Source organism: Protobothrops mucrosquamatus, unplaced genomic scaffold, assembly GCF_001527695.2.
Source record: "Protobothrops mucrosquamatus isolate PMUCROS unplaced genomic scaffold, P.Mucros_1.0 scaffold3, whole genome shotgun sequence".
In the NCBI taxonomy this organism is placed as follows: domain Eukaryota; kingdom Metazoa; phylum Chordata; class Lepidosauria; order Squamata; family Viperidae; genus Protobothrops; species Protobothrops mucrosquamatus.
In genome coordinates, this window is record NW_015386390.1 from 1,230,249 (window position 1) to 1,246,905 (window position 16,657).

At 40.7% G+C, this 16,657-nt stretch overlaps 1 protein-coding gene across 1 annotated transcript in view; it reads right to left on the bottom strand.

The window, feature by feature from the left end:
• Positions 1–1,514: 1,514 nt before the first annotated feature.
• Positions 1,515–16,657, bottom strand: part of PRKG2 (protein kinase cGMP-dependent 2) — a 75,776-nt gene continuing 60,633 nt past the window's right edge. The window contains exons 11-18 of the mRNA XM_029287371.1: positions 15,680–15,816; positions 14,075–14,164; positions 10,326–10,467; positions 9,262–9,425; positions 6,584–6,706; positions 4,845–4,907; positions 2,997–3,063; positions 1,515–1,610 (exon numbers count right to left, since the gene is read on the bottom strand). Coding sequence (XP_029143204.1) covers positions 1,515–1,610; positions 2,997–3,063; positions 4,845–4,907; positions 6,584–6,706; positions 9,262–9,425; positions 10,326–10,467; positions 14,075–14,164; positions 15,680–15,816 — 882 coding nt within the window. The remainder of the gene's footprint in view (positions 1,611–2,996; positions 3,064–4,844; positions 4,908–6,583; positions 6,707–9,261; positions 9,426–10,325; positions 10,468–14,074; positions 14,165–15,679; positions 15,817–16,657) is intronic.

Here is a 16,657-nt window from a genome sequence, read left to right on the forward strand (position 1 = left end):
TTATAAATAGCCTCTCATGTGGCTAGTGTGCTTGAATTCCAAATAATCCATTGTGTGAGTGAGTTACCTACTATACATGATCCCCACAAAGAATACTTAAAGCTCTGAAAAGAGATCACAGCGGGCCATTAAGATAATGCTTATCATTATCAAGGAAAGCTGCCTCAGCTTCAGAGGTGTCTGCGGGGCATGGTCCAAATTGTCAAAATGCTGGACATAATGGTGTAATTAATGCTCTGCCTGTTTGCAGTGTGTGTTGCTTTTGTGATTCACCGGAAAAAAAGCAGGTGGAGCTTGGATTGCACTGTCATATCCAGTCCATCTTGATTTTTTTGACCATAGCCCTGTTTAGGTATATGCAATTGGTAGATCAGACATGGGCAAATCTAGAAAAAAGGGAGCAAGCATTAAGAAAAGATTTAAAAAATATTATGGAGTTCAGAAAAGATTCCCCACACAAGGGGACTCGGCAAAGTCTAACTTTTTAAAACATATTTCTATTACAGTGCCTACCTACGGCGCTCCATTTTTTTTAACATTATGTCCAAAAACTACCTATAAACATAAACCTCTGTTTGTATCTTTACAGAATTAAGTGAAACATATACAAATGACTACTTATGGAAATAATTTTTCAGTTAACGATTGAATTTCTTCTCGAAAGTCTAATTGGTCATCAAATGCTTTGTACAACTGCATTGATTCATTCCTCCCTGAAAGAATAGAAACTAGAATAGAAATAACAGAAATAGAAATTTTCTGTGAAAATGTGAATGTGTTTGTGTGCGTCTATAGGAGATATACACACACTTCATCTATGGAAAATAAATCAAATACACGTGTACTGTATGTCTATGCATGTACTGTACATCTAGTTTTTACTACTTTTTTCCCCCTTTTTTGGCATTGGTTTATTTTTCTTTTCTGCATTTTTACATCTGCGTGTTTTTGCTTTTGTAAGAATAATACACCTTAATTTTAAGATATATTTTTTTTTAAGGGAAAAGATTTCAGAGGCACATTTTAGTTTTCAGGAGTCATCCACTGTTAAGAATGGGTTTCATTTATCCCGGAAGGTCTGGCGCTGAGACCTTCACAACGCTATTTAAATGCTACTCTCTTTCCAGCATTCGCCTCACGCTCTTTTGTTCCTCATCTGATCCAAGATTGCTCACCGAGGCATTTTATGCCAAGCGCATTACAGCATAGATGCTGATGTTAATAAATGGGCCACACACACTTCCGAAGGAGATGATTGTGGAATTTAAATTGTAATTTGGCAGGGCGCTAAACTGCTGGTCGCTGCTCCCCTTCGTTCTGCTGCTCGGAAGGCATAGCTTCCCAACGCAATATTGTTTTGTGTTGGGAATTTACAGAGAAAATTAGAGAGCGATCCGTGGTCCTTTGAATTTTAAATGCAATTTCAGTGCATCTCGGCTGTGCCCTGAACAAGTACGTGTACAATCACTGCAGACAACCAGTGGATGAGGACAATTACATCGCTAGCCTTCTTCTTAGAAATCTTTATCCCAGCCTGAAAGTTCATCGGGCGGAACTCCCTGTTCAGGTGGATATCTGTCAAAGTGGCTGTAGTCCATAGGACCTGAAAGCTATAAAAGAGTTATGGTATAAGCATACTTGAAGCAAAAGGTTGAAGGTTTCCCTGCCCAGTTGTGTCCAACTCTAAGGTATTCATCTCCGTTTCATTGTTACCTTTCCACCGAAGTGGTACCTATTTATCTACTCGCATTTGCATACTTTTGAACTGCTAGGTGGGCTGAGGCAAAGAATGGGAGCTCACCCCATTGCATTGTGCTGGGGTCTCAAACCCAAGCTGCCAGCTTTCCAGCTGACAATTTTAGTGTCTTTAACCGCTGAGCCATCACCCCCCTTTTAAGCATACCTGAACAAAACCTTACAAGAGATATTTTGCTACCAGATCCCATCAGATCTAATCTATAACACAAACTGTATTGTGCCCTATGTTGGGCTTAACACGCGACAATCACAATAAAGCCCATGCCCGGCTACCCCTTTGGGTCCAATTTCTGCCATTTTGGCCTGATACCCCATCAGGCCTTGCCTGGGAAGGTCTTGGCAAGACTTCATTTCATTACAAGCCTCTTTCCGATTGGCTGACTAGGCAACCATGGGTATGGACTGGGGATTACAGCCAATCAATGTTCGGAGATGTGTTGTACAATGCCAGGCTTTGCCAATGAGGTCTGTAACAGAGAGGCTTCCTGTTCTGGAAGATTCCTCCTCTCCAGATTTTTCTTGGAGGATTAGATCAGTGGTTCTCAACCTTTTTAATGCCGTGACCCCCAACCGGTCGTAAGTCGAGGACTAAACTGGTCGTAAGTTGAGGACTAAACCGGTCGTAAGTCGAGGACTAAACCGGTCGTAAGTCGAGGACTACCCAACCGGTCGTAAGTCGAGGACTTTCCCTGCACGGGAGCGCCGCGCATGCGTGGTTCCGCCCCCTGCGCCGGCCGAGGCGTAGCTGGCAAGCGGCAGAGACGGAGCAGGTCGACCACCAGCTGGCCCAGCTCAAGGGAGGTAAGGCACCCGCCGGAAAAGGGGAAAAAATGGCGGACAGCCTTGCTTGGTGACCCCCGTGAAATGGTCGATCGACCCCAAATGGGGTCACGACCCATAGGTTGAGAACCGCTGGATTAGATGGTCAAAACAAATTAATTTGTATAGGTGCCCCTACAACATAACTGACTAGGTTGTGTTATTTTAACTTTGTCATAATTAGGTATATTTGGAGTTATAAGGGATGAAATGAGCCAACCAACTCATTGTTGATATGTCCACAACACAATAACTCTGTCCCCACTGACCCAAATTAGTGTGGAGGGAACAGTACCTCTGTGGCATCTTCATAACACATATCTTAAAGGGGAACTCCAGTAATACTGTTCCTGATAAAAAATGAGACACTGGCTTGTGCATGTAGCTGATCATTAATTTAAAAGGGACTGGTTGAGTACCTCTCTTTTTAGGGGTGATGACAACTTCATTGCTTTGAGTCCTTCCCAGTTAAAACCATTCAGCCACCTAGAATGGAAAGTTAAACAGCAAGACAGTTATTTAACTGGTGTCACACTTATAGTCCCAAACAAACCTGCCACTGCATCTTACTGTTAAAGTAGGGATGGATATTGGAGAATATTTTTTTCTGTTCAAGGGCTGCAGTGTCCTGTCATCTGTCAAGGGTCCATAATAAATAAGTCCATAATAAATCCTCCCTGTTGCACCCCCAAATCTGTCTGCCCTACGTTTTCTACCAGTGGACTGCTATAATGGTACGTGGGGATGATTGTGAGAAACAGGAGAAGAGATCCTATCTAGGAATTGATTAGATAAGAGACAGTGGAGCCTGCAGCTGCATACTGGGTGGAGAAAGAAACTCTTATCAGGGCTAAAAGCAATGGTGGGAGATTTGTATCTTTAGTCTTACAAGGTTGATACCAGCTTTTCTAGTTAGTCCTGAGGGAAAACGTGACTTGATGAGCTAATTCTACTTTGTTCTAAGGCAGGGGTAGGCAACCTTGGACTTCAACTCCCAGAATTCCTGAGCCAGCCATGCTGAGGGGAAAGGGAGAGTTTCCAAGTTGAGCCATGCTGGCTCAGGAATTCTGGGAGTTGAAGTCCACGAGTCATAAAAGAGCCAAGGTTGCCTATCCCTATTCTAAGGCTACATTAACAGAATCTTGCAAAACCCAAAGTATAGGTAGTCCTTGACTCACGACCACAACTGAGCCCAAAATTTCTGTTGCTAAGACGGTTGATAAAGTGAATTTCGCACCATGTTATGATCTTTCTTGCCACAGTTGTTAAGTGAATCACAACACTTAACTGTCACGTTAGTAACACGGTTGTTAAGTGAATCTGGCTCCCACATTGACTTTGCTTCTCAGGTCACAAAAAGTGATCACATGACCCCGGGACACTGCAACTGTCATAAATACGAGCCAGTTGACAAGTGTCTGAATTTTGATACGTGACCATGGGGATGCTACAAAGTCATAAATCACTTTTTCCAGTGTCCTTGTAACTTCGAATGGTGACTAAACTAATGGTTGAGGACTAGCTGTGTTTCTCCCTTCCTCCCCTTTTATTCTCTGAAAAATAGGGGGGGGGGATTTCCTTATGAAATGTTTTCTACGCCCTTCCTCCTTCTGCGGGCCAAGAAATCTTTTGCATGCCAGTTGCCTTGTTTGTATCTCTTCGTCATATCTTCCAAGGTCATTCCCACATGCCACTATAATACCAGAGTTTTGGGTTACCTTCCTTTCTGTTAATGCCAGGATATGTTTAACCTTTTTGCAGTTATTGAGCACATCATTCCTACAGCTTACCTGTTGGGGACTATCTGCCATACCCAGGTCAAACAAGCAATTGGAGTTTACAGCCAAAACATGGGGGCAGGTTTCCATACTGTTATCTCTTCTTCCTGCTCCTGACAGTTTCTTCTCTTTGTTGAAAGCATCAGACACTTCAAGGAAGGGAGTGTTGGCCCTAACTAGTGATCTTCACTGGTCTCCTGCATTTGGGATCTGAATTGAGGCCAAGATATACTGTACAATTGTACATGAAACCAGCCTGACTGTTAATTTGGCCTGAGGGCCGCAGTTACAAACTCTTCTCTTAAGCATTAAAAACAATGACAGCAGTAAAATGAGAGAACTTATGTACAGTCAAACTCTTCATTGATTACTACCCAAATCTTTAAACCTTTACCCTGTGATAGGATGGGCAGCCAATACATTTAATAAACAAAAAAATTAAACATATAAATAAACATATACACTAACAAACAAACAAATAAAATTTACCTGTGCCTCTTAATGTCATGGATTCCATTCTTCAGATTTCCTAATCTCTCTGTAGGACTTTGTCTAGTACACATTTGTGAGTAAGAGACAGAGAGAGAGGAAGAAGATGAGTACACTCTTTATAATTTAGAAAATATCTACACAACTCCATCATTAATTTTCTGGTGCACCTCAGAGACTTGAGTATCTCCGGCTTGATTTGCAGGAGAAAGGTGGTTGGGAGGGAATCAGTTTATTATTACCATGGTTATTATTATTTATATTCATTCTTTGGGAGCTGAAGGGGGGTGTACAGGGATGTCTTCTTATTTTTTCTTATCCAGTAACTGAGGTGAGTTCAGCTCAAAACAAGAGACTGGCACAAAGGCACCTGGTGACAGGGCTGACTTGGTGACACACCAAATTGTGTATCTTCCCAGGTTTAACACTTTACTATACATTATATTATCCATGGATAATCTGTGAGGCAGCTGAAGGATCTCCAATCCTTCTGGCTGGTGTGCATATATGATCGTTTGAGCAGATATTTTAGATGCCATGTCTGCTATGGGAAAGAAGCATGGAACTTGAAGACAAAGAAATCTACAAGTTCACTGATGTTTTGGGTGTATATGGGTGACCAGAAAAGTGGCATAGAGCTTTGCCCATTAATAGCCTTATTCCCAGGAATCTATCCCAAAGATGTTGAAGAAGCTTCCTAGATGAAAAGCGAAACATCTTCAAAGAAAAACAAGAAAGTCCAGTTGCCTTGTGAAAAAGCATCTTTGGGATAACTGTGACCTGGATGAACGAGTCTAGTTGCAGGTTCTTTACTTCATGAAATGTTTGAGGAGTCTCAAAATCCAAGCTTGGTGTCATTTGAAAAAAAAAAATGCAAACCTCTCCTAGTCAGAGAGGATTAAAACGAATGACTTATTCAGTATCTGTTAGGGCAATTACAGTATATATCAATGGGTCTGAAGCAGTTCCCATAATAATCAGATATTAATTTGTAACAGCCAAAAGTGATCCACAAGATTGATTTACAGCTTCCTTGCACATTAGTGGTTTGATAGCCCAAGGCTTCCCATCATCCATATATATAATTAAAATGGCTGTAGGTTAATTAAAAGCAAGAGACTAAGAGTATGATTATGTGAAACATCATTCAAGGCACAGAAATGAAGATTTATGGTGTCCAATCTGTTTGAAAAATGGGAACAGAACATCAAGAAATTCTGCTGAAGGTATTATACAGGTAGTCCTTGAGTAATGACCGGTCACTTAATGAGTGTTTACATTTATTATGGCCACCAAAGAGGTCCTTTGTGGCCTGTAAGGCACCTCAGAGTGATTGTAAATAGTTGTACCACACATCCACCTCTGTGGTCACGTGACCACGATCTGCAACATTTTTTCCTAGTTGTTGGCAAAAAAATGGCATTCGACTGAGTGGATTCACTTAATGACTGCTACATTTACTTATTGACTGCTGCATTAGCTTAACGCCATGATGAAAAATGTCAGAGAAACACTTCAGGTCATGTGGGAATTCTGGGAGTTGAAGTCCACCCGTCTTCAAGCTGCCACGGTTGAGAAACGCTGGTCTAAATAGATCTGTATGGAATTACACTGCTGAATAACACCAACGAACATAAGATTTTAGATTAAAATCTGGCTGGATATTGGGTGTTAAAGGAAATACAACCTCGCTCAATTATTCTCCTCACACCTCTGCAACACAATTGCTCTTCCCTCACCTGCAAAGCCGTCGAATCAAATCCTCAGGGCGCTTGGTTACTATTCTGGGGAAATCCAGTCGCTCAACGCCTTTTAAAATCGAATTATAGGTCATCATTTGATCGATTCCAGTAAAGGGAGGACTTCAGTAGGTGCCATTTCAAAATTGAGGGAAGAGGAGGAAGAGAAGATGCATGGTTATAAAAAAAGAAATCGTGTGTTGGACCCAGGCATCTTTTCCTCACATGCTAAGCTGTTCCTCTAAACCAGGGGTAGGCAACCTTGGCTCTTTTATGACTCGTGGACTTCAACTCCCAGAATTCCTGAGCCAGCATGGCTCAGCTTGGAAACTCTCCCTTTCCCCTCAGCATGGCCGGCTTAGGAATTCTGGGAGTTGAAGTCCACGAGTCATAAAAGAGCCAAGCTTGCCTACCCCTGCTCTAAACAAAGACAGGATTCAGATGAATCACAAACTGGTTTTCTCATAAGCTATGTTTTGTGTTTCAGAGGATTTTTAGGGGGGATTCATAGGTAGTCCTCAACTTACAGCCAAAATTGAGCCCAAAATTTATGCTACTGAGCAAGACAGTTGTGAAGTGAGTTTTGCACCGTTTTGCAACCATTTTTGCCACGGTTGTTAATGAATCACTGCGGATGTTAAATTAGTAACATGACTGTACAGTGAATCTGACTTCCCCATTGACTTTGCTGGTCAGAAGGTTGTAAAAGAGGATCACATGATCCCGAGACATCATAAATATGAGTCAGTTGCCAGGCGTCTCAGTTTTGATCACCTGACAATGGGGAATGCTGCCATGGTCATTAAGTGCGAAAAACGGTCATAAATCTCTTTTTTCCGTGCTGTTGTAACTTCAAACAGTAACTAAATGAACGGTTGTAAGTAAAGGACTACCTGTAGTTAGTTTGAACCAAAATTTGAGGATTGATGTTTATATCCACGAAGTGTCAAAGCTGAGTACAGCCTAATACCAGGGTCTCCGAATCAAGACTGTTAGTCGTCCCAAAGGTGCTTTTTCAAGAGGCAACTGGACTTTCTTGTTTTTCTTTGAAAATGTTTTGCTTCTCATCCAAGAAGCTTCTTCAGAGCTGAAGAAGCTTCTTGGATAAGAAGCAAAACATCTTCAAAAAAAAAAAAAAAACCAAAACGAAATCCAGTTGCCTCTTGAAAAATTACTTCTGGACAACCAAGATCTGGATGACTGAGAATCTCCATAGACATAAGACTATTAGTTCTTTCTGGCCCAGGAGTATCTGCCTACAATGGCCTGTAACTCGGGAAGACACCTACCCAGCTATACATTTTTAGTCTTGCCATTATAAGGACAATCTAATTGCAGATACTACCATAGCATTTATTCCCCCTCCTTGTGAAACAGAGAAATGTCACTTCCATTAGCTAAAGGAAGTACAAAATAAATCCTGTGTCAGAATTTATGAGCATATCAGGAGCACACGTCAAAGCTGAGTGGAGACAAGCTATATTGTAGGACAAGGGTTCCCAACCAGGGGTGCGAGACGATATTCCAGGGGGTGCGAAAACTTGGGTTTTCAAAATTATAGCGTATATGCATAATTTGTTGCTGTTATTTCAAACTTTTGTAAGGGGTGCCAGAATACATCAGAAGCGTTCTAGGGGCGCGGGGTATAGAAAAGGTTGGGAACCACTGTTGTAGGAGATGACCAGGCTGAGCCCAAGGAAAGGGGTCAAGCACGTCATCAGTCTCCAGTTCCTTCACACCACAGGAGATCTAAATCCAGCCCACCTTGAATTCTGTTGACTTACATCAGGGGTAGTCAACCTTGGCTCTTTTATGACTCGTGGACTTCAATTCCCAGATTTCCTGAGCCAGCTTAGCTGGCTCAGGAATTCTGGGAGTTGAAGTCCACGAGTCATAAAAGAGCCAAGGTTGACTACCCCTGACTTACATCTACCATCTATTTGCTTTTACCATTAGCAGTTCAGATTTTTGTAGAGAGCATTAGCATATAATAAAGCTATATTCTTTTTGAATTGCCTGGACTCTTCATTTCCTGCACTTGACATATATTTTGGGTTTAGAGATTTTAAAGACTCATGTTTTATTTATTTATCTGTATCCCGTCTTTATTATTTTTAAACTCAAGGCAGAGAACATAACCAATACACCTTGCTCCTTCTACTTTTTTCCCACAACAATCCTGTGAGGGGCTGAGAGAGAGATGACTCAAAGTCACCCAGCTGGTTTTCATGGCTAAGGTGGGACTAGAACTCACTGTCTCCTGCTTTTTAGCCTGGTGCCTTAGCCACTAGACTAGACCAAAGTGGCTTTCTATAGATTCTTTAAGTCTTCTGCAAGGCTTAAAGTATACACTTGCTCCTTCAAATGTCCCAGTGTAAAGAAAAAAAATCCAATTTTTTAGCACCTCACAACTTGAGAAAAACAATCAGTATTGCAACTGATGGTGAGGAGAGTGTGGTTCATTTACCACCCCTTTTTGCTTTCTGGGCTGTTCTACACCAATCCTTCTCTGTTTCTTGCATAGCCAAAGATGAAGTGGAAACAATTCTCAGGTGTAGGACAAGAGTTGTGTACAACCCTTGAGCTATGGGCCCCTCTCTCATTTTATAGGCATACACCTTATGAACCCAATATGGCCCTCAATCTAGGCCAAAAGAATCCAGTCTCCTGGGACATACTTTCCTGTAAGCAGTTCATACACAAGGATTCCGAGGGACCAAAAATCCACACTGAAATCATGGCCTTTATTCAAAATGACTTCAGGTGCGACATATTCAGGAGTCCCACAGAAGGTCCAGGTCTTCTGCCCTGCTCTGATCTTCTTAGCAAACCCAAAGTCAACCTTGTGGGTAAAAGAAGAGGAGAAGAGGCTGTCACTGGATAGTTTTACCTCAGGTTATTTTTCTTGTTTCTATCTGTTGTAAGAACTTCTATTGAGATGCATTCAATATTCTTCCTCATACAGTGGCTACTAGATGCATCTTGGAAAGAGTATAACCAAAAGAGTAGCAAGCTATCTTTTGCTATTAGTCCTTAGTAACTGGAATTTGACTGCAAGACTTAGTAATTGGAAGTTGACTGCAAGCACTGTCTTATGCCTAAAGACATTTACCCATGTAGTAGTAGGGCTGTATTGCTATTATCCTTCTCATCTTTCTCATTTTCTCATCTTTCCTACTACCTTCTCCTATTGGGGTCTTATGATTTGTCGTTTATTTGCATCTTATGATTTATTATTGTATCTTATGATTCATGATCTGTGACCTACCACTTTGTTGTTTGTATGTATACTGAGAGCTTATGCACAGGAGACAAATTCCTTGTGTGTCCAATCACTTGGCCAATAAAGAATATTCCTATTCCACATCTGAAATCCCCATTATATACTCTTCTCACTGTATAGTTTTGATCAACTGTGAACACTGCAGAAACTTGTTAGTGCATGGAAAATTGACAGGAAAATATATTACCAGTTTAACAAAGAAAGAGTCAGGATTGTCTCTAATGAGAAATAATATATACTGTAAATGCATTTGTGTTAGCATGTAAGTATAAATCAATATATGATATTGATTTATAATGATATTTCTTCCTAACATTCAACATAAAATAATCTTATTTTCAGTAGCATAAATGTGTAAAGATATAAGCACTCTTAAACTTTCCTTTGAATGGCTGCATACCAAATGCAAAACAAACTTTTCTTAACAATGCCCCTATATTTCTTTTTAAAAAAACTTACCAACTTTATATAACCCTGGGCATCCAAAATTAAATTTTCTGGTTTCAAATCCCTGTAGATTATACTCATAGAATGCAAATATTCAATAGCTTCTGTCACACACCCAACACAGAACTTTGTAGTGGTTTCATCAAAACTACCCCTGAAAAAAGAAAGAAGAAAGAAAGAAAGAAAGAAAGAAAGAAAGAAAGAAAGAAAGAAAGAAAGGAAGGAAGGAAGGAAGGAAGGAAGGAAGGAAGGAAGGAAGGAAGGAAGGAAGGAAATGAATTAAGGGTAGAAGGAATGAAGAAAGGAGAGAGAGAGAGAAAGAAAGAGCGAGAGGGAAAGAAAGAAAGAAAGAAAGAAAGAAAGAAAGAAAGAAAGAAATGGAGGGAGGGAGGGAGGGAGGGAGGGAGGAGAAAAAGAAAAAGAGAAAGAAGGAAGAAAGGAGGGATGGAGGATAGAAGGAATGAAAGGAGAGAAAAAGAAAAAGAAAGAAAGATTGCTTTCATTGTCAAATTATTTTCAATCTTTCCTCTTCCAGTCTTAGTAGACTCTGAAGAGATGCAGTAAAAATCACAAACATAATAAAATAGAAGAAATCATCAATAAAGTAATTCAGTGTATACTCAAAATCATCAGTTCTGTTGAAGTAAAATTCTCCTCACAGCATACAGAAGTATGGGGGTCAACATCCAGGAGAAGGATGTTGAAAGAGGGAAAATATTGCTTGGAAAGTTACTTATTTCCATCATAGGCTGATGACACTAATCTAAAAAACATTTAACCTTTCCCGCTTTCCTGGGACTCCTCAGCAGATGATATTCAAAGGGCCACCGGGATTTTTGAGTTGCTATTAAGCATTCAAGTCTAGTAGACAGCGATAATCCATTTTCCCATTAATTTCTTCAGGCCCTGTTTAAATTAGTGGCTATCAGAACATCTGATGGAAGCAAATCCTGTCATTTAATTATGCCCTTCCTTTGATCACTCCCCTACATTTAGTTTTAATTTAGTTTTAATGAATGAAGACTGTGAGGGAGAAAAACCGATCTACATTTTTATATATCATGGCTAATTTTTAATACCTGTATCACAACTTCCTTAACTCCCTACCAGAATCCCAGACGCTCTTACTCTTTGTTAGTCCATAATAATTCTGGTTGCCCTTTTTTCAATTTTATATGATTGCTTTTCTGGTCTGCTAATCAATACCAATTGTGGTCTCACCATAGATTTATACAAGAATATTACTGCATTGGATTATTGTTGTTTTTTTTAAATTTCCTTCCTAATAATTTCAAGCATGGAATTGGCCTTTTTTACAGCAATCAGACTTGAATTATTATTTCAACAGAACAACAGAGCTGGAGGGGACCTTGGAGTCTGACCCCCTGCCCAGGCAGGAAGCCCTATACCAGGGGTCTTCAAACTTGGCCCTTTTATGACTTGTGGACTTCAACTCCCAGAATTCTTCAACCAGCGTGCCTGGCTGAGGAATTCTGGGAGTTGAAGTCCACAAGTCATAAAAGGGCCAAGTTTGAAGGCCCCTGCCCTATACCATTTCAGAGTAATGGTTGTCCAATCTCTTCTTAAAAACTTCCAGTGTTGGAGCGCTCACAACCTCTGGAGGCAAGTCGTTCCACTGATTAATTGTTCTAACTGTCAGGAAATTCCTTCTTAGTTCTAGGTTGCTTCTCTCCTTGATTAGTTTCCACCCATTGCTTCTTATTCTGCCTTCAGGTGCTTTGGAGAATAGCTTGGCTCCCTCTTCTTTGGGGCATCTTCTTAGATACTGGAACAATGCTATCATGTCACCTCTAGTCCGTCTCTTCATTAATCTAGACCAGGGATAGGCAACCTTGACTCTTTTATGACTCGTGGACTTCAACTGCTGGCTCAGGAATTCTGGGAGTTGAAGTCCACAAGTCATAAAAGAGCCAAGGTTGCCTACCCCTGATCTAGACATACCCAATTCCTGCAACTGTCCTTTAGCCCCCTAATAATCTTTATTGCTCTTTTCTGCCTATTTCTAATCTCAACATCTTTTTTTTAATATCATGGTGACCAAAACTGTATGCAATATTCCAAGTGCTGTTTTACCAAGGCGTTATACAGTAGTATTAACACTTCACGGTGTTATTTTCAGTCACCCCATAACTCTAAACTCCACTTCTTGATCAGTCTCTAACAATTCAGCTCCTAAGATACATTATATTAGGATCCAAGATTTGGAATTCCCCACGCTAGCTAAAGAAATTGATCACCAGCTTTTGCAAATGCATATTCACATTTTCTTTCGCATAAGTTGAGAAAAACAAAGTACTTTGTTATATTTTAAATATTAATCTGGCATTTCCTTTCGTGACTTTGAATGAAAAGCCCATTTTAAGTTGTATGAAATAAAATAAATCCAATACTCAATTTTTGGGAGTAAGCACCACTCAGGTCAATAGATTTACTACCAGGTAAATCTGCATAGGATCAAGTTGCAGGCTGAGATCAACCATCACTTCGTTTCATCAACAATCCAGATTCCCACTGCAGGTAGTCCTCGATTTACGAGCACAATTGAGCCCAAATATTGCTAAGCATGACAGTTACGTGAGTTTTGCCCCATTTTACAACCTTTCTTGTCACAGCTGTTAAGTGAATCGCTGAACTTATTATTAACACAGTTGTTTAGTGAATCTGACTTCCCCCATTGACGTTGCTTGTTAGGTCGAAAAAGGAGATGACATGAATCTGGGACACTGCAACTGTCATAAATACATGTCAGTTGCCAAGCCTCTGAATTTTGATCATGTGACCACGGGGATGCTGCAGTGGTCATAAGTGTGAAAAACGGTCATAAGACCTGTTCAATGTTGTTATAACTTAATAATAATAATAATAAAGTTGGAAGGGACCTTGGAGGTCATCTAGTCCAATCCCCTGCTCAGGCAGGAAACCCTATACCATTTCGGACAAATGGCTGTCCAGTTTCCTCTTAAAAACTTCCAGTGTTGGAGCATTCACCGCTTCTGGAGGCAGGTTGTTCCACTGGTTAATTGTTCTAACTGTCAGGAAATTCCTCCTTAGTTCTAGGTTGCTTCTCTCCTTGGTTAGTTTCCATCTGTTGCTTCTTGTCCTACCTTCCGGTGTTTTGGAGAATAGCCTGACTCCCTCTTCTTTGTGGCAGCCCTGAGATACTGGAACACGGCTATCCTGTCCCCCCTCGTCCTTCTCTTCATTAAACTAGACATACCCAATTCCAGCAACCGTTCCTTATATGCTTTAGCCTCCAGTCCCCTAATCATCTTTGTTGCTCTTCTCTGTACTCTTTCTAGAGTCTCAACATCTTTTTTACATCGCGGTGACCAAAACTGGATGCCGTATTCCAAGTGTGGCCTTACCAAGGCATTGTAAAGTGGTATTAACACTTCACGTGATCTTGATTCTATCCCTCTGTTAATGCAGCCCAGCACTGTGTTGGCCTTTTTGGCAGCTGCAGCACACGGCTGGCTCATATTTAAATGATTGTCCACTAGGACTCCGAGGTCCCTCTCAGATTCACTTAACAACTGTGTATTTAATTTAACAACTGCAGAGATTCATTTGAGAACTATGGCAAGAAAAGTCGTAAAAATGGGGCAAAACTCACTAAATAAATGTCTTGCTTAGCAACAGAAATTTTGGGCTCGGTTGTGGTCGTAAGTTGAGGACTACCTGTATAATGCCATTCTTTAAATAAAAATGTAAAAATGGGCAAATAATAATAATAATAATACCTGTCCCTGAGGATGCTCCATAGTTCACCACCAAGACAGGCTTCTAAGAGCATATAAACGTATTTGTTGTCTTTGAAGGTACGATACAACCTGAAGCACGTTAAAAAGAGAGAGAAAGAAACAATAGGCAAACAATTCTAGTTGAAGATAGAATGCATCTAATATAGCAATAATCACATTTCTATAGCACTGCGCGCATGTAGGAACACCTCCAAAATCTGGAGTCTCTGGGTAAAATGAGAACACAAAGAATATTGATCAACCCAACCAAGGGGGGACATTCATGAACAATCACCTAGAATTTAAAACTTGGTGGAAGAAGGTTGTTTATAGAGGAGAAAATGTGTCCTTTTCATAAAGTTTGTTATAAAAATCATTCAGATTCAAATCACCCATCGACAGTGGAGGATAATAGTGGGCAATTGAGTGAAATATTCTTCTACTTGTAAAGGTTCTCTGTATGTTTGAGAACCTAGAAAAATCAGAAATATAAAGCAGGGGTCCCCAACCTATGGTCCATGGCCCACTGCCAGTCTGTGGCCTACTGGCCACCGGGCTACAGGGCAGGCTGGCCAATGTGCGCATGTATGCATGCACTCACCCCCACTCACGCTAGTGCCCGCAGACCTGTTTGCGCATGCGCACGGGACTAGCCGCGGTGGGGCTAGAGCCTGCGCAAACAAGGCCACTAGTGCTGTGTGGGTTGCGTGGCCTGTTTGCACATGCGCACGGGGTTAGCAGCAGCGGGGCTAGCGCCTGTGTACATATGGGGGCGTTAGCCCCATACGGGTGCACGCGGCCCTCTTCACGTGTGACCCTGTTTGTGTGTGTGCAGTGTGTGCAGCTGCTTCCTTTCCCTCTGGGCCACCAGCTTGAAAAGGTCGGTGACCTCTGATCTAAAGTACAGGTAGTCCTCTACTTACGACCACAATTGAGCCCAAAATTTATCTTGCTAAGTGAAACATTTGTTAAGTGAATTTTGCCCCATTTTATGACTTTTCTATTGTTAAGTGAATTGCTGCAATTGTTAAGTTAGTAACACGATTGTTAAGTGAATCTGGCTTCCCCATTGACTTTGCTTGTCAGAAAGTCGCAAATAACCCCAGGACACAGCAACCGTCATAAATATGAACCGGTTGCCAAGCATATTGAATTCTGATCATGTGACCAGGGGGTTGCTGCAACGGTCGTATGAAAAATGGTCGTAAGTCACTTTTTTCAGTGCCGTTGTAACTTTGAATGCTCACTAAATGAAATGTAAGTCGAGGACTACCTGTATATAAGAGTTCCATGGAAAGTTCTCCACTAAACACAACTACTCACTATATACGACAAGTGATGCAAGGACAATGAATCCAGTACCCTCAACTTTTCTTGTTAAACAAAAACATATTATCACAAATTCCCAACTACTGAAAAACAGCCCAAAAAGGGAATTACAGGGGATAGCAATGTGTTGCGGAATGGAGAATGACAATGAGATTCATGGTTTCTGGAAGAGTGTGAATAAACAGTGATGCTCTATGATCCAGACAGTGTCATTTTTTGAAAGAGATCTTTTTTTTTTTAAGAAATAGGTTTATATAAATAATTTTAAAAAATTACTTCACAATGAATGGCGAACAGGCCTCTTCTAGAATTTTCTTTTCGGAATGAATATGTTCCTGTTGCTTGGTATCCACTATGTGCTTCTTCTTAATGCATTTCATGGCAAATGCTATGTTCTCATTCTTAACTTTCACCTGAAGTCACCGGAAAAGAAAATATAATGTCAGAATCATAAACATGAGTTCTCTCCCTTTTTCAAATTCTTCAGAATAACAGCAGAATAGAATTGTAAATTCAAGATGTAATGCACCCTCCCTCAATTGGCACCTTCTAGATCAGTGGTGTTAAACTCTCAACGTCACCTGATGTGTCGTGGCATTTTGCGACTTTTTCCCCATTGCCGGCAGTTTGACACCTCTGTTCTAGATCAAGGATCTCCAAACCTGGCAATTTTATGACTTGTGGACTTCAATTCCCAGAATTCTCCAGCAAGCATGAGGAATTCTGGGAGTTGAGGTCCACAAGTCATAAAGTTGTCAAGTTTGGAGACCCCTGTTCTAGATATTTGGACTTCAATTCTCAGAATTCTCAGCAGTGACCCTGCTTTTTGGAATATTAATTCTTGGAGATGAAGTCAATACATTTCAAGGATTCCCAGGTTTTAAACCCCAATAGCCAAGAATGTAAGCAGAGGATCACTTCCAATAAGACAATTTTGTCAAGCATATTGGATCTGCCATTCAGCAAAACACTAAACATGCCCAAACTATTGTTTTCACCAAAAACAGTGGACTTCAGCCTATGTATAGATTTTTTTAGAGCATAGATAGATGATCTTTTGGTAATCCTTTTCTGGGATGGGGCAGCAAAGACTGATCTGAAAATTGATTTAAAAATGACAGGCTGCAAGAATAATATAGTAAGATGCTACACTGGATATATCAAAAAAACCCAACATGGCCTTAAGTTTGTGAAAATAATAAAGACGGGAGATAGATGATGATGGAGAGAGAGAGAGAGAGAGAGAGAGAGAGA